The sequence below is a fragment of the Egretta garzetta genome, unplaced genomic scaffold (assembly GCF_000687185.1).
Source record: "Egretta garzetta isolate BGI_Z169 unplaced genomic scaffold, ASM68718v1 scaffold33, whole genome shotgun sequence".
Classification (NCBI taxonomy): Eukaryota; Metazoa; Chordata; class Aves; order Pelecaniformes; family Ardeidae; genus Egretta; species Egretta garzetta.
Genome location: NW_009259250.1, coordinates 1,062,239 through 1,086,555, shown reverse-complemented (window position 1 = coordinate 1,086,555; position 24,317 = coordinate 1,062,239). Strand labels below are relative to the sequence as shown.

General features: G+C 38.9%; 1 protein-coding gene across 1 annotated transcript in view; it reads right to left on the bottom strand.

The window, feature by feature from the left end:
- The window catches only part of SLC2A13 (solute carrier family 2 member 13), a 157,646-nt gene that overhangs the window by 118,216 nt on the left and 15,113 nt on the right, over positions 1 to 24,317 (bottom strand). Inside the window, exons 3-4 of the mRNA XM_035891687.1 lie at positions 17,498 to 17,657; positions 11,599 to 11,807 (exon numbers count right to left, since the gene is read on the bottom strand). Coding sequence (XP_035747580.1) covers positions 11,599 to 11,807; positions 17,498 to 17,657 — 369 coding nt within the window. The remainder of the gene's footprint in view (positions 1 to 11,598; positions 11,808 to 17,497; positions 17,658 to 24,317) is intronic.

Below are 24,317 nucleotides of genomic sequence, written 5' to 3'. Positions count from 1 at the left end.
TACTCCATATAATCAAAAAAGGACAGAATTACTTTAAAATTATTTATGGTCTTAAATCAATCCATTTAATTAAATATTTGTAATTAAGCATCTCCATGTTCAATAAGTGATGGCAAACAGGTCAAAACACACCAAAGAAAATGGTATTTTTGTTCTCTTTACAGCCACTGACGCCAAGGAGACTGCACATAAAAATTAAAGATGTTCAGCACTGATAAGAAAACTAAATACATTCATGCAGTTTTAGTACCAAAAGAAAGATCTACATTTTCTGCCCTGAAGTACTGTCCCAGAAGGCAAAGAAGTGCCTGGCAGTCCTCTCAGACCCCATTCCCACAAGTTCAGGCACACAGACACCCCACAAGTACCAGCAGGTTCCCACAGGCCCCTGCCCACCACTGCAGACCGGCCAGCAGAACAAGGCTTTTGTGTGCTACGAGCAAAGATGCTTGTTTCATAATCTACAATAAAACTGTCATTTAACTATCTAAGGACAGACTAAACATGCAGCATGTTCAATTAAACGTATTTAAGCAGTTACAAGCAATACAGCAACTTGAACTCCTGGCAGTTTCTTAGTATTCTACAAGCTCCTTGCAACCAAAGAGGGGAAAAAATAACAACATACTAGGGCTGCTGACACTAAATACTGGCCTGAAGTCAACTGTCTAAGGGGGGAATTGGATGATCCCTAAGTATGGCAGGGAAAAGGAGAAAATTTTCAAGGCCTTGCAACCTTTAGTTACAGAATAATTCTAAATTAACTCACAATATTGGAGAAAAAATATTTCTTCATTAATAAATCACCACAGCTGCACTGTGAGATAACTTTGACCAGATAACAATATTTTCCATATGACTTCTGGTAAATATTTGAATATCCATAGACACTGAACTGTACTGGTTTTGAAAACATTATTTCTTATTCAACAGAAATTCATGTATGTGCAGAATGAGGAAAAAAAAGAAAAAAATTTCAAAGCCACCATTATCCACAAATGCAGTATTTACCTCTGAATGTTCATGGGAAAAAAAAAACATACACAAATTGACCACTACTAGAACAGTGGAGTGATCCTTTCCTCATAGGGAAAAGACATTTAACAGAATAGTGGTTTCTGGGGCCGGGGCGGAGGGATGGGGGAGAAGTGCTAAAAAATGACAAATGGCTTTTGGGAAAGAAATTGTTGCTGTTGGGGGTTTTTTTCTTTGTTTGGTGGGGGTGGGGGTGGTTTTTTAGCAAAAGGGAAACCTGAAAACAGGGGTGGAAAGGGACCAGTCCTACTGATTCTTTTAAAATTTTCTAATTTTGTTAATTGAGCTATTCAGAGCTTTATTTGTACAGGTACTTCTAGACCATGATTGAAATATTGTTTAATATTTGTGGAAGCCACAATTTCCAAAGAGTTTATGCTAAAAATTTCAAGTTTGCAATGCATTTGTTACAGCTTCACATAGAAAAATTCCAAAGCACTTTAACACTTCCAAAACAAATATGTCTAAGGAAACTGCAAGTTTCCCCACAGACAACTGACAAGCAGAAAGAAAGTCTAAATTAATTAGATAAATTATTCATTGTGAATTATTCATGCCACATTAGTTATCTTGCACACACACACGCTTCAACCATATAAAACCCCTCTAATCTACATGGACATTTTCCAGGAGACCAGTAATATTTTAGAATATAAAAGTATAATAAACTTCCTAGAAGTACTTCACTTACAGAAATATCATGCGAAAAGCTAAGCCCACAGACACATTCATTCAGATGATAGAAGGAAAAGGTCGTGCTCACCCTTCCTATTCTGGAGTCAAATAACCCGAGGGGGAAGCTCCTCCCTAAGGATTTGGCTCTATAGCAAGACTAGCACACTACTACATAGTTACTGAGCATCACTGTGGCGGCCTGAACCATTTAAAAAAAAAAAAAAAACCAAGCAAAAAGGAAAGCAGAATTCTAACTTTTTGCTGACCAAAAAATTATGAAGGAACATAATTCTGAACAGGTTCACCACTTGTAAAAGTTACAGTCAAGCAGAATTAACGTAAAGAAAGAAATATCTTCTCCTGGATAAAAGCACTAGACCTAAATACATGTTCTGGTCGAATAGTCAATGTGGAAGTACTACACTATTTTTCATTTTCAAAAGGAAGATATCCCAACAACTTGCTTTCTTAGCATAGGGAAAGCTCAAGAATATTTGTGTAAGGGAGCATTCAAAATGGATAGTTTGGGAGTCACAGCAGCAGCATGCTCAGCAGCAAACTGCATTAAAGTATTCTTTCCTTTTTGTTTTCCAAATCCATCTTCAGTCAAACAAAACACAATCCACACCTGGCAGCATGCCAATTGTGATAGACTCCACACTGGTTACAAGATTTACTGAAATGCTCAGTGCATGAACACTTTGGATTAACTATAGGGAGGCATGCAAGTATAGCTGCTTGTTCTGAACCAACCCCTTCAGGTTTGCTAGAAGAATAAAGTGTCTTGAAAACAGAAGAGAGAAAAAAAAAACAATGATGTTATTTTAAAAGGCAAGAGAAAAAGATAAGCATTGGACAGAAGTCAGGCAGACAATACCTTGGTGAAGGTCTCCAGAAAAAGTAAAGCCTGACTAGATTGCAGGAGCAGAATATGACCTTATGTAAAAGAATAAGTGCAAATACTTTTTAAAACCCTTTTTACTCCCTAATGGTTTCTTCCTATTAACAAAGTACTTCAATTTAAACAGGCTGTATAAATACTGTCTTCACCTGACCACAGAGCCGAAGAAAAACTGCTGCTGTTGAAGAATCATTAACAACTGATGGGTGGACCAAGTTCTGCCCTTGTGCAAAGCCTGTCACCCTAGGAGGCAGCGGAGGAAGAGTCAGCTCCGCACTGACATGGTTCTTACAACAATGAAAAGCAATATTAATTTAAAACAAAACAAAACAACAACTTCTTTTATTTTAATGACTATGCTGAAAAGGCTAAAATGTAATCAACAGGTAAAGTTTGCTCGGCTACTTGCCTGTGGCATTTACATATGAATATTGTTATTAAAAACCTTAAATCCATATTAGAGTTTCCATTCATCTTCACAAGGTCAGAGAGCAAAGAAGCTGCAAGATTATCTCCAACTTTTGCCACAGAGCCTGCCTTAAGAGCTAAATAATGAATCATATTACTAAGCTTAGTGAAGTGTTAAAATTATTCCTCAGCAGTCTAAAAAAGAAAAAAAATCTTCCCCCTATGCCCATTAACATTTTCACACAACACTGTATATTTTGTCTGAATCCCTGCTGCATGTAAACAGGCAGCTCAAGTGGGAGCATTCGGCTTAGAATTGTGTATTCAGTGCAGATGCTGGATCCAGCAGGGAAACGATGAAGAACGAGGCCTTTTTTTCTTTTCTTTCTTTCTTTTTTTTTTTTAATTAACTGAGCTCTTGAATACCATTAGCAGCTCTAGAGGCACCATAATTTTATTACTTCTTAAGAACAATATTCACAAATAAAAAAAGTAGATCTGTAAATTCAGATAAGAAACAAGTACATAATTTTCATGTTGGAAAAAAACCAAAGGCCCCAAGAGCAAGTTCTGCTGTGAAGGCCATGTGTGCCCATCTCCGGCACAAGAGCACACAGGCAATACAAAAGTGTATTTCTCATTTCCAGCACAACTGGGCTGACCATGCTCCAGGCATCCCACCTCAAACCGAACCTGCTCTCCAGCTCCCTGACTCTGAGGCTCAGAGTCTTGCTTTGGTCCACTTGGACCACAGAGGCAGGAGCCTAGCGAGCATGACTGCAGTAACAGATCCTAGCCCTGCAGTTGGGAAGAAGCTATCACACCGCCATTGCTAGCAAGGCTGGCCCACTGCCAGATGCCTCAAGCCCCCAGCTAAACGCTGTAGCTTTCCTTTAAGCAGATGTATCCTGCCCTTTCATTCCTATCCTGGCATTAAAACCCTATTACTACCTTTTACCAACACGGGCTTCTCTCTCTCAGGCTCACCTCGCTTCCTCAGGCTCCCTTCCCAGTGTCACAAACCATGTGTGTTACCAACAGTATACAGGTGTCTCCCATCACTTACTTTCTCTCCCATTTCTGCACAGAGTAAGGAATGAGTCTTCTTACTGTTCAGAATGGGTTTGCCCCCCAACAATGCAAGAACCACCTCCTTCAGGTCTCTTTTTTTCCCCTTTCTCCTTCTAGTCTTTTCTGCTTGCTTCACTCCTTTACTCATGTTATGCCCATCCGTTTTTCTTTTTGTTAACCAAGAATATTCTCCCTAAGTCCTTCAAGTTCACTTGTGTCAGGAATCTTTAGTCCAGCTTTCCTAAAATCTCACCACATGCCATACTATTTTTGTGGTTTTCCCCTAAACTAACTGGGAAGGAACTATTGTAAATGCATACAGTTACAAATGCCATTTAAAGTTTATGCTATTATATAGCAGACCTTTAATAACAGGCCAAGTAATACAGTTAAGCACTACTTCTCGAAAAATCAAAAAAAATGTGTCTAGCTTACCGCTTTCTAGAACTGAACTGAGCTCCTAGAAGGCATGGAAATCGAGGCCAAAAGCTGATACCTTCCAGAAACTGATCTAGTCCAAGCTAGTTGGACTACCTTGTTTAAATACAAAAACCAAGTAGGTTTTGTGTTAAAGGAAAAAGAGACTTTTCTATAAATTTGAAGTGCTGTAGCTAGCCGTAACAGATAATAAAGATGAAACCCGAGAGAATGGTAACACCTGAACAACCAGCCAAAAATGCCTAATTTTGGCTGTTCATATTAAGAAAGAAAAAAGAAACTATTCTAGTTAAATTTGCTGGGGCAGGGGGTGTAAGGGTTTATTTGGTTTTTTAGCACAAGTTACAAATTCCCACTCCCCTGGACACGACTGAAACAAAACATACTGTCCTTATTCACCACCTCCCTTTCAGTCAGTTTTTGCTTTAGAAGAACCACATTCTCTCATGAAAGGCTGTCAATCACTAGTCTTATCCTTCCAATGTTTTTTTTTCCACTCTGAAACAAGTGTTTTCTCAAAACAGACACCTGTTCCTAAGCAAAGCATAGGGAGCAGCTGAATGTTCAGTGATGCACTAGCATTGGAGTGGAATCCAATACTGTTTCCAGACCATGTAGCCCCACAAACGACCTCAGATGAAGAGCAGCAGTTAATACTACCTGAATGTCAGCAAATTCAGCTTCAGTCTGTGAATGATGTCGTTTGGCTTAAAACAAAATCATTATGTCCAAATTTATTTTTTAACTCTTAAGAGATGAAGTCTTTTAAATTTTTATTTTCCAGACTTGTAGCTTGAATTTTCTGTAGGCTTCAGAAGCTGTGAACAAGTATAAAGCTAATAATGCTGTCAATGGAAAGCTAATTTTACTTCCAGAAACTTCATAGTGAATCTGAAGTGGGGAAAAGAAACCAAACCAAACCAAACCCTCCTGCCTCACAGTGCTTCCCTATACTTACATGAAGTTTTACAGAGTTTCACTTGTTCCTGCCCTTTAGGACTACCATACACAAAATCTGTCTGGATTTCAGGCAAAGAGGTTCCAAAACATACGTCTGGAGCAGTTTACCCCAAAGCATCTGATCTTTAGACAGGCAATTAACCACCATTTCCAGACAAACGTTGAATTTATGTCAGCACCTTGAAAACCAAGGTGAAAGATTACAGGATTGGTTTTGGTCATAAGCCACTGAAGCAAGGCCAACTCGAAACGCCCTGCCTGGTAAACACACTAACACCAGGATTCCTAAAGCATACAGATATTCCCAAACTCGTGGTTAGACATGCAAACTGAAGGTATACGCAAAGCTCTAAGATACCAGAAACAAGCTATTGTTTTTAAAATACAGCAGTTGCATTCCTATACAAGGCAGAAAACCAGTAATTGTTCTTTATAGACTGTATTTCTCAAAGGTCGTATTTGTGAGAATAAGTCAGCCGTTTAAAAGACTTTAAGGATAAAGGAGAAGCAAAAGTCTTTTTATCATTCTTTATCAGTTGCTTAATACAATAATTCATACTTTCAATATTCCTTGCCAAGTTTTGTAGAAGGCTTTTTCTTGTTATCTGATTGTACACTGAATTGAGTTAGTATACTTTCTCAAGATCAAATGTCTCCGTGTTTTATTTGCCTGCATTGCATGAATTTTAAATTATCCAGAGGAGTGCTTTTTTATGGGTTCAACTCAAAACAAATTCCAACGGAGACATACACAGGAAGAATTTTTGTTCTTAAGGGAACAGACAAAGAAAAAATTCTACACATCCAATGCTTAAAATACAAGAACAAAACAAAGACTTTCCGTTCAAGTACCTCTTGCACTGGCCATGCTTCACACAAATCGAAAGGCAAAGCCCACCTGGAACTGCCCCTGGCATTTGGTATTGCCACAAGCAAGAATTTCAGCCTGACATGACTACCAACCATACTGGATTTGGGGTTTCTTCAACAAATCTTTAGCCAAACTCCTCTGTTCCCTTTTGCCCCAAAGACTTCCATCTAATTTCATGGTTACGGGTAACAACAGCCACTTAATATTATAAAAGAGGAATTGTCTTCAAATAAGGATTTGAGTACCTGGAAGTGGAATGATTCAGAGTTCTGCACAACCCTACCAGAGCATGACAGTACCAAGTTTCATTAAATAAGATTCCAGCTGATGTCCAGTAATAATAAGCATGCCTATGTCTTTTTCAACGCCAGGCATGTTGGGCAATGGCCTAGGATAAAAAGGACTCAGAGAAGTAAGGGGAGAATTATGATTAAGAATGAAAACATTGCAAACTTCCGGTATCTCCCTAGAAAGATGCAAGTTGAATGGTTCCAGCCACAGCCATACCCAGTGTGTACTAACAAGTTAAAATATTACTTAAGAAAAAAAGGTGCAAGAAATAGAAATATACTGGAACCAGGACAGACTGAGGGTCCAGATCTCCTGCCTGATAATATCCTATTTCAACTGACAGTTAATTGGGTAAAGTTATGAGCTGAACCCTAATGGTAAGGAGGTGATTTTACCTTTATATTAAACAACATTTATCTCCAGCGGGGAAGTACAAAACCTAAAAAAGGAGACTGAGCCACTGATCCAACAGGAAATTCAGCAAAGAAGTAAAGTGAATCAAGCCTACAGGAGTGAAAGAGTGGCATGGATACATTTTTCTTGGTCTCACAAAAAAAAAAAAAAAAGGTGAGGATATTAAAAAAAAAATATTAAAATAATGAAAACACCAGAAAAAATGTCTGATCTAGAAGCAGTGCCCATTACATAACATTCTGGTACAGACACAGAATGGCAGGTTAAACAACATTACAGTGTAATGATCAGTTTTCTAAAGCACTCAGTGAATTTTACAGAAGCAGCATGGTTCCATGCACCACTGAGCTCCAGCAGTTTTACACAGCCAGAATTACTAAGCATAACATGTGCAAAAAGAGACATCTTCATGATCAGAAGTTGACACAAATACATGCAGAAGAACAGATAATAAAATGTAAAGGTCCACAGGCATAGCAGATAAGGCCAAGAGTCTCAACCCTAATTCACAGGTTAGAGAAATGTGGGATAAAGAGGACTGGGGAGATTACACTGCTCTCCTAGTGTAATTATGATCCATGGTTACACATGCTTCAGCTACACAAAAATAAATGTCTAGTCTTAATGCAAATGATGTTCATTACTTCAAGATGTTAAGTTAGTACTATACACATCGCTACCAATTTCACGTGAAATCCCATGCATCCTGGCACATCACAACTCAGTATTGCTACAAGAGAGGCGTGAGGAAAAGCCATGCAGTCTGCAGATGCTTTCATACAGAAAGACAGTACAAACTGATACTCTTCTATGATTTCCTTCAAACATTGGAGTGTTGTCAAACACATAGGAAATTAACGACCTATTTAAAATGTCTCTGTTGGATGCTATAACAACTTCTTTCAAGTCTGAAATGACCACTACACTGGCAGTCTGTAGGACTTTTGCAAAGGTGTGCTAGGTAGCTTTATTGTTACGCACAAAACTGCCACTGTTAAATTCACTCCAAAGTGCTTGCTCTAGAATTAGCATTACAAATCCCACTCTCTAATTAGCTTACAAGCACAATTTACTTCATCTATACCTGTAAATTAAGCTGCCCTGTCAGTGCTTAGCTGCATTGCTAAAATTTGATTGCCTGTTTTTAACTAACCTGCAGTAGAGAACCTCTGCCTTAACTGTACTAAAAACTACAACTCGGCAGCAGTGCAAGTCAGGCATGTTTTGCTAGGAAGAACGGCTCCAGAGCCCTCTCCTAGCAATGACTTCCCTTGGCTGCAAATCCTTTCTGATCATTCTCTCCCCTTTTCTCTCCTCTAAGGCTTCAGAGCCTGAGCCAAGCACTGGGGAATCTGCAAGATCCACAACGTATTAGAAGGGGAAGGCCACTTTGCACCTACAAACTACTGCTTCCACGACTCTTGGGGAGGTCTCTTCTCTCTAACATCTTCCTCATTAGTCCTTCTACCCTTAATTTTCCTATCACCAGCTCCCTTTTGTACTACATCCCCACCATCTGAGAGGGGGGTGACGTTAAAGGATGATGATTATCTGGACTTTACCAATATTCAATTTGTCTTGTAATGTTACTGCAGAATGCGATGCCCTCCCCTTCCCTTCTCAAAATGCAAGGTTACAACACCAAGTCACACTGGAAGTATAGCATAGAGCACGCAAATCAGTATTCATGACTGCCAGAAAAAAATGTCATTTGCATAACCAGTCATGGGGAAAGTGTTTGTCAAAAAGAGACATCCTTTTCCTGATACCAATCTGAAAATGCTAAAATATAAGCTGCTAAGCAGCAGCGGCAGCAGTGATTTGGCTGAATGTATTGGAAAGGATAAAGAAATGTGAATCATTCACTTAACAGGTATCCCACATTGGTACAAAGGACTTCTGAAACAGAAGTTTGTTGCTGAAGGCATTTTTATTATTTTCAAAACAGAAGGTGCTTGAATGACCATGTGCAAAATGTAATTAATTTTTCTGGTTTGATGACAGACATTAAAACCAAACCTTTAAGAAAGTAGCTTAAACAACACAGATGAAGTTCCCCTGTGATTCGTTATTTCCATGACAAGAACAGTTGATGAAATGGTTACAAAAGGCATTACAGTTTTTAGTGTGGGACTGGAGAATATGTTACGGTTACATTCTGTTACTCCCTTGCAGAGAAGGAGTCAAACACAGGCTTATTTTCACTTAGAAAATGATGCCCTAAGAAACTGGCATAGATGCTTGTGTATCAATTAATGAAAAAGAACATCTGTTCTTTTTCAAGAAAGGAGAGGACAGGAAAGGAAAAGACACTATTACCTAAAAGCAAGCTGGATCATTTTCGATCTACAAAGTTTTCTTTCCTTGAGTGCCACATACATGCACTGCCAGTTTAGGGTCATTAAAGCTTTTTGTAAAAGTGGAATGATGTCCACAATGTCTGATAGGAATTACTACCATCATTTGTCATTGCTATTAACTAGTGTTTAAAACATTGTTTGCCATAAATAGGAGAAATGAATACAAGAAGTACAATAGGAATATGTCAAACAAACAAACAAAAAACCCCAAAACACACATAGCAAAATGAAATGCAAAGTCTTTGCGAAAGCACACATTTGAGTTGTCAATACCTGAACACCTGGCAATGAAATAATGAACAGTAAGTTGCTCTTGCACTATGCATGCCAAATTCAATACTGAGGATCCAGACAACTCCTCAAGAAATGAAAGTAATTACAATTTAACACCACTTGTAAATACCACCTGTAAGTCACAGAAAGGTAAGAAAAATAACGTGTGTCTTGACGCTGACACACAACATTCCTTTTTATAACAACGAAGACTTTGGGTTAAATGGGATGAAGTGCAATTATTACCAAGTTATAATCTAAAAAGAGAGTGACACTAACTAATGCCTATTTGCTAAGCATTTATAATAAGCAGGACAGCATATACTTGTAACTACCCTCATTTTTAACGCCCTTTGGTGACAACTCTGAAGCTGTGGATTACCTGAGAGGAAAACACTGATTCTCTAACCAAGATTTCTCCTAGGAAAGTGTTTGACGTAACTAAACTCCGGGAACACAGTAAGTTATCAGGGGGTGGGAATCAAGAGAACTACACATCCCAGAAAGCCAACAACCTCAAAATTAGTGTGCCAGTCCAAGTTACAAATGTATGGAGGACTGATTTAACAACTGAGCTGGAGTCAGTTCTACTGCAGTCTTACAACACCACATTTAGTTTACAAAGAGTGAAACAGCAGCATGAGGAAAGATTGAAGAGAGAGAAAGAAGGTCATTTTTAGTCACTGGGCTATAGGGTATAAGGGACTGGATGGGTCAAACAGCTGCTCCTTTTATTTCTACAAAGCATAAAAACTTTAATACTAGACATTAAGTGGTTCTCCATGGAATCAAACAGCCCAATCCCTAATTAGGATCAAGAACCTCAGCATAGGACTCTTAAACTCAGGCTGTTCTATGAATACCCACTTCAGCTTTTTATCAAATCAGCTTCAATGAACTTCATTTCCTCCCAAAACTGAAGAACTCAAAGCCTCAAAAATGGGAGAAAAAAAATGCAGCCCTACTTCACATCAGTGATGAATATTCTGGAAATCCCTTCACTATTATGTAGCAAATAACTTTTTCTGGATACTTAATTATTTATTGTAAGGCTCAAAACCAAACTCAACGAGACAATGAGATTAGGTACTGTAAGATGTTGAATCTCAATTTACACAGACACAGTCAAATAACTTGCATTTTTCTTTCCATCAGCTCTAAGAAGTTACAGTATTTTCCTATCAATTTCTAAGCAAGCAAGAATTAAGATAAGCCTTAAGAGCCTTACTTGAGATTCCCACATTAACACTTTCAGCAAAGGAAAAAATACGTAGTGGACAGAAAGTCAATAGAATGGTAATCTTGCTTTAGAAACACACACATAAGTACATACATAAAATTTTGAGCAATTATGGCACAAGGATACAAAGGAGTAAAAAAGGGTTTAAATGCCTTATTCTCTTGAGGGCGGACCAAAAGGACTTTCAGAAGCTGCCTTTACTAAAAAAGAATCCCTGTATTACGTGCCTAGTTTTGCAGGATACAGCCTCTGGATTATTCAGGCAAGCAAAATGCCTTCTGAACTCCCTAGTGTCTGTTTGGCATTTTCCACTGATGAAAGAAACCAAACTTCATTTTATTTATTTCCACCCTTCAAGATGTGCGTTCTAAAACTGAGTAATTTTTGAGTGCAATTCTCACATAAGCGTAGGTGGTATAAACTTAGAATCTTACACAACTTTACTTTTTCCTCACTTAAGAAATCGGAACCTAATTTAAAACTGTAGGATCATAGAAACATCTGTTCATTTTTGAAGCTACCAGTATATGAAATATTTCAAATAGCAAAACAGACAAGAAAAAGCAAAACATCAAGTTCCTACAGGCTACTACTTCCACATTTTTTCTAATTTTTTATCTCCTCACTGATAGGCAGAGAGGCCAACAAGCATTCAGCATACCTGCTCCAACTTCGTTTTCTTCTTCTTCTATGTTGTTTTTGATACTGTCGTACTCCTCATCAATTGCCTGGTTGCCACGCATCTGAGACAGAATTCTCCGGGCTCTCTGAGTCTGGCCTTTCTGAATGAGCCAGCGTGGACTTTCAGGAAGAAAGAGGAATCCAAGAAACTGTATAACTGCTGGAACAGCTGACAGGCCCAGCATGTACCTGGAAATAAGTAAATAAATAAATAAATATCTAATGTTTGCCTACAAAACCTGCTATGAGAAGACTCAGCCACAGCTACTCAAAGCTGTAATTTACAAATCAAACCCTTCTCCCCACATATTCTTTATCACCAGAAGTTAAGCAGGCAAGAATCATATTCTGCAAGTATTTTAGGAAACAGGACCCTCGCTTTCAATTCCAGGAAATCTCAAGGACATGTTGACTATTCTGCCACCACTTACTCTACAGCCACTGGTCCTGAGGACACTAAATAAGACTAAATAAAAACCCTGAAACATTCCAGTAGTTTGGAAACTGATAATCCATTCAGTGAAGACAGAAAAGAATGAACAGAAAGAGAAAGCAAAGACACAGAAAACAAATGGGTACTGCTGATGGCAAATAAGACAGAAATCCTGCTAATTGTTTTACAGACATTTAAAAAAAACAGCCAATGAAAAATGCTTAATTTGGTCAGTAATACATATACAGAGACACACATGACCAAGGAACACATATCTTGTGTAAGGAGATGCCTGTTTTACTTTTGAAAATTTCTAACTATAAGCAGAAACACTGAAAAGTGTTCATTTCACCAGCACAGCAATTTACACCAGATCTTTTAGAGCATTTGCTCTTACATCTTCAGCCAGCTGCAATGTTAGGTTTTAAATCGAAACTGCATTTTAGATGCCTGGGTGGGGTTGCTATACACAGCATTAAGGCTAGTTCTCTACTCAGAGAATTACCACCGGCCAGAGAGTTATGCTTCTGGGGATCAGCACTGACACCTGTGACAACACCCAGAGATACGGTGATTCACTCCAGCCTAAGTAGGGGGAAAAGACTACAGAAGACAAGCATACCACCAACTTTCATGGGTGGTTCTGGTCTATACACTTCACATTTTCATATTCTTTCAATTAAACACTAAGAAGAATAACAGGTATGCAGAACAATGTGTAATTTTGTTCTGCCTTTTAAATCTGACCTCTTCCCATTTGCACTTCACTGAGATTTTTTTCACTTCCATTAAAGACTTTAAACAGTGCTGGTGTCATCTGTACATTATTGCAGCTGTCACAGGTTTCACATTAGTGGTTATAATCATTAACACACCTCCAGAAACTAGCCCTCAGACTGAATACTGAGGTAGTCTGTACTCATAAACAGGTTCACACCTTGACATCAGTCAGAAGATTAAGCAGATTTGCTAATGTCCAGCTCCTCTCCTTCATGCCCTAGGATGCATGCTTTCACACAGGTTATTCAGCAGTCTCTCACCTGTATGTTTTTTATAAAACACACTATGAAAAGAGATTGCTAATAGAATAGGAAAGAGAGCACAACCATTAATGGAAACCTTGCTTCAGGGCAATGAAGCAAATCTATTCGTCAAGTCTAAATGCATTTTGGATGAAAATGAAAATGGAAAAATACTTTCTTAGAGATATTTGTAGATTTAACAAAGAAAAACATGAGCAATACCATAGGGCAGAAAACTGTAGAATGGGGAAAAGAACACCCAAAAGGTAATGCAAAGAGGATGGCCATCCCAGGACAACGTGCACGCAGGCCAGTCTTACCATCCCCAAGCTGAACCCTAAAGTTCTTCCCTAAACCAGCAAAAATTTCCAAAGGTCATGCAAGTAAATCTTGGTCTAGAAAGAAATTTGTGAGCAATTCAGAGGCAAAATCAATTGACGGTCCTGAAAGCTTGATCCAGCCTGTTAAGGCTACCAGGTTGGAATCTACTGAATTGTTTATCAGAGGCATGATAAAAAAGAAATGTACAGAAAGGGCTCACTCACTAAAATCAGCTTCCAATCAACGTGTTTCTGGTCAAAGTTGAGTGCAAGGAACAGGCAAGAAGGAAAATGTTCAGTTAAGAGGACACATCCATTGCAAGTTCAAGAGTTGTTGCAATTTCCAGATCAAGCAACTTTGATATAAACAATTTAGAGTAAAAGCAGGCAATTTTAGACATTTCGTACAGTGAGCCAGCTTTCAGAAATCTAATATAGCTCTTTCCTATACATAGTACAAGACTTTGCATTAGAAGCCAGATGTCTACCAGACCTGAAAAAATCCAGCATGAAATTTAATAAGTCTGCTGTAACATTTCCCCTCCTCAGACATACTGCTGCAATGCTATTAAGATGGCATTAGCAGGGTTTATAAAGCTAACCTGACATAAAAGTCAGGTTAAATATTTGTTTTCTTTGGTTTATTTTTAATTTAATATCCAGAATTTCTAAGAACAAGCAGAGCTGAGAAAAAGTATAGTTCCTTATTGGTTTTTTGTAGCACTCCAATACTTAGCCATTCAGTCACTAAGAGCTACAATAATTACCATGAGTTCCCTTCTTATACGTGATGACTCAGGAGTGAGCATCTGTGATTCCTCCCCATGTGTTTGCTGGCCACTCTTTGCAGGTGACAGACAATCTGTACTCTTCCCTGCTCAGTCTTAGGCTGCAATAATCTAGCTGAGGACAGACAAGTACACAATCCCCAATTAACAGCTCCAGCATGGCAGCTGAGAATCCTTGGATACCCCATCCCTAGCATAGCCTCAGTTTCTGCCCAGCATATTGTCAACAGTTTCACTTCACTTTGCTCCACTCAACCCAGCAGAACAGTACTTGGCCTGTACATAAAACATATCATTACTGCATTAGTAAAAATTAGTCAGCATGAGCCAGCAGGCTGCAAGAAACAATTACTCCTCACTATTCAACACACCACGCTGAATCTGGAAGACTGGGACCACCAACATGAAAGAGCACTACAAACCAGGTATAGCAATGGATCACTAAGACAGTCGTGCAGCTGGGGTGTATGACATAAAAGAAGAGGCTGAGAGAACTGGGTTTGTGCTGCCCAGAAAAGAGGTGATCAAGAGGAGATCTATCTCCATCTTTCACAACTGAAAAGAAGCTCATAGAGAAGAAGAGACAGACGTTTCTCAGATGTACACTGTGAAAGGACAACAGTCAATAGGTGCAAGCTGCAACAAGGAAAATTTCAAATCAAAGATGAGGGGAAACAATTCTTTACAGTAAGAGTAACTGAACATCTGAACAAGTTGAGAAGTGGAAATGTCCACAGTTGGAGATTTTCAAAAGGCAGCATCTCACACACCTCTGATCAAACACCCAACCTCCTAGTCTTGCTCAATCCACAGGTTCTAGATTTTGCTTTTAATTTTTTTTCTCAGTTCAGGTAAGTTAAAAGGCCTGAATTATACCAGAGTAGTTTATTTTCTGTTTCAAACAGAAGAGTAAGTTACACCAATGTCGAAGTTCTCAGAACAGTTGTGCAGCATTTCAGTGGGTGGGGGCCTCATTCCTATTTAAGGTACGGTGGTGTATCGAAACATCAGTGTTTTACAAAAAGATGAAATCTACATTTGACAATGGTTATTGCCTTCCACCTATCTTCCACTTTAGCTAAATATATTTACAAATTAACATATCAAAAGGTGGTAACTTGTGTGTGTATCAAACTGGAATGATATTTTTCACTTAAATAATCATTTGCACACAACTATACTTGTCAATCCTATGTCACTGCTTGATTTGAAAACTGATACGTCCTATACCACAATGCTACCTATTTGATTTTTTTCAAAACAAGCCTAGAAGTATGCTTGTGAGCTGCAAAAGTTCAAGCTAGGGAATATCTTAATTTATCTAGGTGAACCTGCTTTAGCAGGAGGGTTGGACTAGATGATCTCCCAAGGTCCCTTCCAACCCTTGCCATTCTGTGATCTGAACAATTGAACAAAAACCACAGCTCCAGTAAGATAAATACTGTTAGCTTGTATTTTTCTTCCAATACAATAGTATTTACGGAAATACACATTACAAACACATCCTTACCTCCTATGTGTCAGCCCACTAATGGGAAAAAAAAAAACCAAACCAAAACAAACACACTGTATTTACATCTACAAAAGCTTCCCCCAGCTGAATCCCTAACTGCTGAGGTAAACTGAACTTGAAACATCTGCCTAAACAGAAAGTGCACACCACCTCTAACAGTAACTCAGAGCTCCACGCCAAATACATATCTTTCTCTGTCCATTCCTTTCACCCAGGCCCATGCACAGCCGTTACACTAGCAAATTATTTAGGCTAAAAGTTAATTTAAAATAATAAAGCAGCTACTGAATAACTGGCATCAGGGATCAAATAATTCAGTTTGTATTTTACCTAGAAATGCACTACTGCATGCCATTAAGTTTTCTCAAAATTGAGCATATTTCTTCAACTGCAGAAAGGGATTAGCACTCCTATAAAACTAAGTTTCTCTTCCAGTGAAGGCCTTTTCTCCATTCTCCATAAGTGGACATATAGTCTGCCAGAGAATGCAGCTGTATTATAATGAAAAGGTCATCAAAAGCTTCATGTAAAAATGCAAAATGCTATATTCACCTGAGCTAAAGTAACCAGTGCATTTTCAGAGACCACAAAGCAGAGCTAAAATTTAAACTAAAATTAAACAAAATCAGCATGAAGTGACTTTTTCATTAAGGTGAAGATGTGGCATCTTTTTACAGAAGAGGCAAAGGAAACAATCACATGGACAAAAAGTAAAAACCTCAAACTTCTTGAATCTTCAGACATACACAAATTAAACTGTAGATTCATTAAGAAGAAAACATTAATTGTGTGTGTTAATGAGTATTTCTTTACATACTGTAAAAAGATCAGCTTCCAAGTTCTTCTATGTACCAAGTCCCAAATTAGTTATTCCCAACTTAAACCTCAAACATCAGTGCACCTCGGAACCCTATTCAGCTCCATTAGAAGCCACAGAACACTAACATTTATGTTGCAAGTTTTTGGGGTAGGGGGAGGATCCTTCAAATTAAGATTTTCAAACAGCAAAATGATTCCAGGCTGTAGCAACAGAAAAGACAGACCCTACAACATGCATCCCTTTCCCAAGAGTGTTTCAAGAGAAATGCACATAATTAAACAAAACTTTTCAGAAGCTGGAATGTACACTATAAGTTATTCCTCCTACACATTTCTGTTAATTATTTTTTCAAGTCAGCACTGCAAGTGACTGAGCCACTGAAACTTCTCATTACTCTCAAATGACACACCACCATAAAGATGGTAGGTATGAGGCTGCAGCCCAGAAGCACTGAGCGATGTCTACAGAAGAAGGTAATATCCAGAAAGTAGAGTAGAAGAGATTCTATTATTCTAGAACCTAAACTTCTAACTACAAAGTTATGCTACAGTATCTTTCACTTCAATTCTGATTGGATTACTACTGCTCAGATTAAGCATATTCAAAATACACCTCTGCTTTGCGCATGCAGCATCATACTTACTGGAAATTTGCCTTTTGAAAAATCAGCATGTAATTATTCTAAATGCAAAAGGCAAGCTACTTTCATAAACATGACAATCATTCAAGCTTGTTGATGCATAATTATTGCTCATCCATTTTAAAGTTTAGTAAAGTCAAAAAAACTAAGCACACTGTGAATATTAAGCCTAAGTGAAAACAGTATGGATATCATTTAGCAAGAGTTAATTATTAAAGTTCCATTTCAGTATACAGTTTTACCACTCTAGATGTAAACGCTATTTTACCAACAAGCATTACAATAGCTGTCAACTAAATCACAACCATGCCAATTTTGCCTTTAGCAAGGAAGACTCACAAACCTCCACCCGTCCTTCACGAGGTAGCTGAAGATTCCATCGACGACGCTTGCAAAAAACTGCCCTCCGGTGATGAACAGAGTGTTAATGGTGACTAATCTGCCTCTTAAGTGCGGTGGAGCAACTTCTGCGATGTACACTGGCACAGTCATAGATGCTACACCTACAAGAATAAATTAAATTACAGTTATAAAATTGAGAGAGATACTACAACCTTTTTTCATCATAAAATATTATAACATTTAAATGGAACAACCTGGAAGATTTTGATTTCCAGGTTCCTAAAGATTAAAAGAAAGAAAATACACCTAATGAACTCTAGAAGAATACCCAGAGCAAATGGGTACACACACTGGTTGCTACCAGCTGTATTGCAAGCTCAAGGTTTGATGTAGTGATGCAAGAAGTAACTTACTTCAATTCACACTGTATGTATACTAAGATTAAATAAAAAGCATAAATATAATTATAGTTTTGAAACAAAGAGATGCTACAATCCAAGCAAGCATATGTAAGTCAAAGTGACTAACTGAAGATGCCAAGTGTTCACAGCTCTGAGTTTAAACAGAACTTTAGCATGGTTTCCACCTCCAAGGAAAGGCAAGGCCAAGCGTTAATATTCTCACTATTATTATTGTGTAATTTCATTATTGTTATATAGAATGGATTGTTTCTTGACTTTCTTGATTGTTTCTTGACTTGGTTTAAAAGTATTCCATATGCAGTGCTAAAAACTCTACTGCCATACGGAAGCAAGGACTGAAGTTAAAGCACAGGTGCCTTTTACTCTGTCTTAACACTGGTAGTATTTCCTATTAATTATGCAATGGCTCTAAATAAGCCATTTGTGCAAGAGATAGAAGTGCCATGTGGAACACACACAGGAGCATGCATGCACACACACCCACCCCCATAAAAACAGGAGTTCAATAGCATGTAAAGAGCAGAGCTGGGTGCAATACATGCTTTGGTGGTCCAAATCCACAGACAAATTTGTGCTCTCGTTTGAAGGAAATCCGTATCCCTATTTCCTTAAAAGAACCAACAATGACAACCAAGAGCAATTTTTTGTAGGTAAAACTGGAAATACCCTGGCAGCACATGCACAAAACCACATTTCAACTGAAGCCAGCTGAGATACAACTTGAGCACAGCGAGCACGGCCGAGCAGCAGCAGAGACATCCCATGTCCCAGCCTGAGGCAGCTCCACCGCAAACACACCGACAGCCCCACACCAGCACAGCCCAGTGCCAAACCCCCAGCAAGAAAGGGGGTCACCTAAAGGTGTGCAAGGCAGTTCCCCAAGAACTGGTGCGGCTCCCGGCTCATGTCATGACAGAAAGGCTTTGTCATGAAATGGTGGAGGCTTCGGCCAGTGCCCCGCTGCCTGGCTGACTCACAGAACTAAGAGCACAAAATCACCTTTAGCAACAAGGTTAGCCTGACAGAATGGCTGGGAACCTCCAAAAGCTCGAGCAAGGAATATAGATTGTTTAATAATAAGATGGCATCTGAAGATCTTTTGTTACAATGGGTAAACGCACGCAGCAGCCTCTCAGCGTGATAACCCCGTTCCTGGCAGAGCCTCCCAGGATGCGCCAATGCAGCCTCCTCCTATTGACTGAGCAACCCACACAGAATAAAAAAAAAAAAAAATTAAAACAAAAAAAGAAAACACATAAAAGTGTCAGGAAAAAAAAAAAAAAACATTAAAAATTTATTCAACCATTTTTCAAAGCGAACCAGAACACACCACGGAAAAAAAACATTCCAATGGCCTTTTGCATGTTTGATAGAGAAGGAAATTTTCAAACACAGTCCACCATTAGGGATACTTCTCTCACATCAGTGTTTGAACTAATTATAACTAAAGCAATGCAAATAGCGCATATATAAGGGAAAAGCCTTTACGGGAAAGCACAGGTGCATGTCTCCTTTCTGGAAACAAAAGCCACTGAGGACCCACACGAGGCAGCGGCCCACGCCGGGTGGAGAGGAAGGGCCCTACAGCTGCTGCAGCCCTGCTCGGGGGAGGCTGGGCCATCCCGCTCCCCGACCTCCTCTCTGCCTTGGGCATGCCACCTCACCCTCATGCTCGCTCCCTGGTGCGGCCTGGCCATCTTCCTGTCACCAGGACTGGCCTGGCAGGACGCCCAGCTCCGCAGGGCCAAGCCCAAAGCCCAGCGTCCCGGCCTCCGCCAGCGACGGGCAGCAGAGGCCTAGGAAAGGCTCAGCAGCAAAACAAGCATCGAGTGATTCCCCTGCTACACCCTAAACAAGCTTCCAGTAATCACCAGGTTTGGGAATTTGTGACTCAGTGGACCAGAGGCCTGGTATCTCTGGAGGGGTTTTTTTGAGGCCATTCATTTTTTGCTCTCCGCTACTCTATTAAGACCTATCACCACTAACAAGCCATGGTACCTCAAAAACAAAAAAAGAAAAAAAAAAAAAAAAGGGGGGGGGGAGATAAAGTCTGCTTGCCAATGGCTATTTTATCATTTGGCCCATAAACACCTTCCCTACTGTTTGCAAGAGTAACATGAAAATGAGAGATGATTCTCTCCTGCAGAGCAGCAAGAATGAAATGAGAGACCAAGCCCTCCAACAAGGAGTCAACCAGGTATAGAAACAGAATGGGTTCTTGCAATAAATACAGGAAAGAAAAATATGGTTGTGTTTCCATCTTTCAAGGGACACAAAGAAAAAACTGACCTTACATCTTTCTCTTGGAAAGTACTGAGTCAGTCCCTAGCACTCATCCTCCCCCATGCCCTGCAAGCACCGATACCATTAAAAGCTTTAGAAAAATAACATATACTCCCAAGAAGGATATCTTTGAAATAGATAATCATCTAGTGAAGTTAATCTGAAAGGTAAAGATGGCAACATCTTTATGTGGATTTTACTGGAAGGCAGTTAGAAAGATGTGCACAACCAAAACCAATATCTGCTCTGTAAAAAAGCTACTTTTTTCCCCCACTCATCTCTTACTGAAGGATGATCTTACACAGTATCTGCAGAGCAATCTTGTTCAAAACATGCCAGCCACATCTGCTTCTCAGGCATCCAAAAAGGAGAGCCATGCCATTGACCAGCCCAACAACTACTGCCAACGTTCAATGCGCACCATCAGTCCTGGGACACTTCTAGAGCCACCGTTAGCCCCAGCTAACACACTTGCTATTTACAGGTGACACTAAAGCCTGCTGCTGTAACATTAGAATACTGTGAAGATTAAAACATGTTTGTAAAGTGTCTTGAAGAGGCACCATGGCAGCAGGAGGTTTACTATTTCTGCTGCATTCTTGCCACAAAGTTAATGACTGCAGGAATTAGCAGAGGAAGGGGAAGCTTGCATACCTCAACAGTCGCGTCACAAGCCAGCCAATGATACCAGCTATTCAGCTGGCTTTGATACAATACTTGAAATTATTTATTATCAAACCTGCGATGAAGAGTACATAATTTCTTAGGAAAACCTAAGGAGTTAGAGTATTAGTTCAAAATCACACAGAATTGTTTAGATTGACAGGGACATTTGGAGATCATCTAGGCCATCTTGAACCCCTGTTCAAGCAGGGTCAGCTACAGCAGGTTGCTCAGGACCATGCTCAGTTAGGTCTTGACCATCTCCACAGGCAGATCTCCAACCAAAACGATTCTGTGATTCCACGACTTCCACATCAGCTTTCTCATCAGAGACTTTTCACAATGTTGCTGTCAAAAACAGCCTTTTGGGCTTTGTACTCAAGACCTTACTTCCTCTGCTGAGTTTCCCAAAACCTATAGGTTCAAAACATCTGAACAAAAACCTCAGTTCAGAAGATAAATTTATGTTAGGTAATTCCAGTTATCATTCAGATATCAAAGCATATGCTTTGCTACTCTGAGCCTGAAACAGAGTGCGGCAGGAGGTGGCAGGAAATGGGAGGAGGCAATGAGGAAAGCTCCCGGCTTTGTCCAGCTGCCCAGCAAGCATTCACACACAAAAGCAAAGTTCTTTCTCAAAAAATCACCGGGAGTAAAACAGGCTATTCTGAAAGAGTTCAAATTAAGGAGAAAAAAAAAATCATACCACTTTGAGGAAACAATGGTTTAGATTCTATAATGTTATTTACATTACAGATTTGCTTTCAATTGCCTTAGAACGCATCAGTGTTGTCCAGATTTTCCTCCTCCAATTTCAATTTAAGACACAGTAGAATATAGGAGAGTAAGTTCTTGTGAAAAGGCATTGTTGGAAGCAAGGCATTAAATGTTAATCAACTATAAAAATCTCTAAAATACATAACAAGCATTCGTTATGTAGTTATTTTAATAGATACGTATTAAAGAAATTTGAAAACAAAGAACAGCTCTCCTAGCAAAATAAATATGGCTGCAACATAATCTTCTTTTAATCTTTCATAGGAGAATGCTTTCATTTACAGTTAGATGACATATTCTAATATGCTCTCACTGTTAAACTGCTCACACCAAATAAAAGATTCTTGCTGCAGGCAAGTATATTACTACCTAACTAATAAAGCTGATAAGTGACAAGATGTGAGGAAATGAAAATGAAAACAATTAACTGGAAATCTGTCAGAGAAAGTTTAAGCTCTACATTGTGCATCGCAGCTATGAAATCTGAGAGGAGAGAGCAGACAAGCCCAATCTTTATCCACTTGAGTAACTATGGCATTAACCTTCTGCCCTCATTAAAGAATATAGTTCAGAAAAAAAATATAGCAGAATGTTCCTTAAATTTAGACCACAAGATGCATCTAATTATTACAGGAAGCATTAGATGACACAATGGACTGAAATCATCATATTATATGCTTTTTCACTTCTAAGATCACTTAGGAGACTAATTACTAGAGCTGCTACTATAATCTGCAGACTTACCACTGGAAAGAAGAGACAAGACAGTGCACAGCTCAGTTTTAAGACAATCAATACAAAGCAGGTGTGAAGTCATCTTAGAATCACGTTACCGTCCAGAAAGGTATTTTCAGTATGAACACATAAGCATTCTAAAGAATTAATTACTTTCTCTCTGACAGGAGAGAGAAAAAGTTCATGAAGGAAAATTCCTATGATAATTAGGAGAATTAAAAATATATTTTAAGAAATGAGATTAAGGTAGCAAAACAAAAGGACTACAGAATGAATCCAAGTTCCTGTTTATGAAAAGCATTTAGGAATAAATACTAGGGAGAGGGAATAATTTTAAAGACTTTTTTGCAAGATCAGATGGATATAAACATATCCTGTAAAGACCAGGACTTCGACTACAGCTCCAGGCATGTGTCTAGCAGACACGAGGGAAGGTGCGTCATAAAAACAGATGTGCAACGAAAGCTGGAGAAAGGCTATTGAATGAGACGCACTTTTACTCCTAGCATAATAAAAAAGCTCTAAGGTAGGAGGGATGTAAGTGTCAGTCATTTCACTGGTGTCAACCAAACCCAGCATCGGGAGCAGTAAAAACACTGGGAAGGATTCCTGATGATTTTTGTTGTTGCTGTTCAGATTACTAACCAAAAGGTTCATAAACACAAGAGATAAGTGACAGGAACTGGGTCACTTAAAAGAAAAAAAAAAACAAAACAAAAACAAACCCACAAAACTCACACAACCCAATCAGCCCTTCATGCTTAGGAATAAAGAGGACTGATGGTTAACCAGAAGTGCTAAGGAGGCACATCCAGGAGCTGCTGGTATCTCTTTGCATCATGGTTCTGTCCTTCCTTCCCTCCAGCTTGCACTGACCATTCATACCAAAACACCAAGTAAACCATGCTAGGAGGATATCCACCTGCCCGTTCAGGGCTTTGTACCACTCAGCTCCCTTAAACAGTTCACAATGAGATCAAAAGCCTGACTGGCCCATAGGCAGGACTACATATGTTAACGGAGACTGGCCTGAATTGCCATGGGACTCCAGACTGCCCAGCTGGAAACTAAAATCGGAATGTGAAATAATCACAAAAACCAAAAAGCAAAGATATCCCTGATCCTAATTCAGAGTACAGCAACTGAGCCATTAACCTCTATTAACAACAAAGAACAGTCACAGCTCATTACAGAAATTCGTATTGTTAGGAGTTCAAAATAAACAGGCAGAAACAGAAGTTACTAAAACATTTCCTTTCAGGAGAATACTCATGGGAACGAGGCATTCTTCACTAGCATATAAAGCTGTACTGAAATACTTAACCAAGGTAATAGTTTTGTTTTTTCACACATCTTGGAATGAACTTGTAAGAGTAAATTTTCATTAAAATGTTAAGCTTTAATGCAGCCAATTTTAAAGTTCACTTCATTAAGAAGCTGTCCATAGTGGTTTGTACTACTTGTAAGGATTCCAAGACACTTTAGCAAGTGATTCCACAGATGGAGGATTTGTGGAAGCAACCTGTTGAAGAAGCAAGTTTATGGAAAAGAGAATCAGGAATGAAATATTAATAAACAGCTTAATAGAGGTTGCTATGCTATGAGAAAGTTCTAATGCGAATTTCAGGTTTGGCTGTTTTGGGGTTTTTGGGTTTTTTTAATTAAATAGTAAATTCCAAAGGGGGCAGGTAGAAAATTGCCAAGCTACAGCTGAATACCAGGCTAATGTTTTCTTCTAGAATCTTTGCAGGAAATCTGATAAACTTCTTACATCTTGGATATTGGACATACAATCTAAACTTAGTGCCTTGAAACACTATTGATCTCAGAAATACATCAGATTATACTGACAGAGACTTTCATCAAGTACTTTCTTTCAGTTGTGTTCCCACAAATTATACTCTAAAGGTTTTTACTTTATTTCTGACAAGAACAGCATTC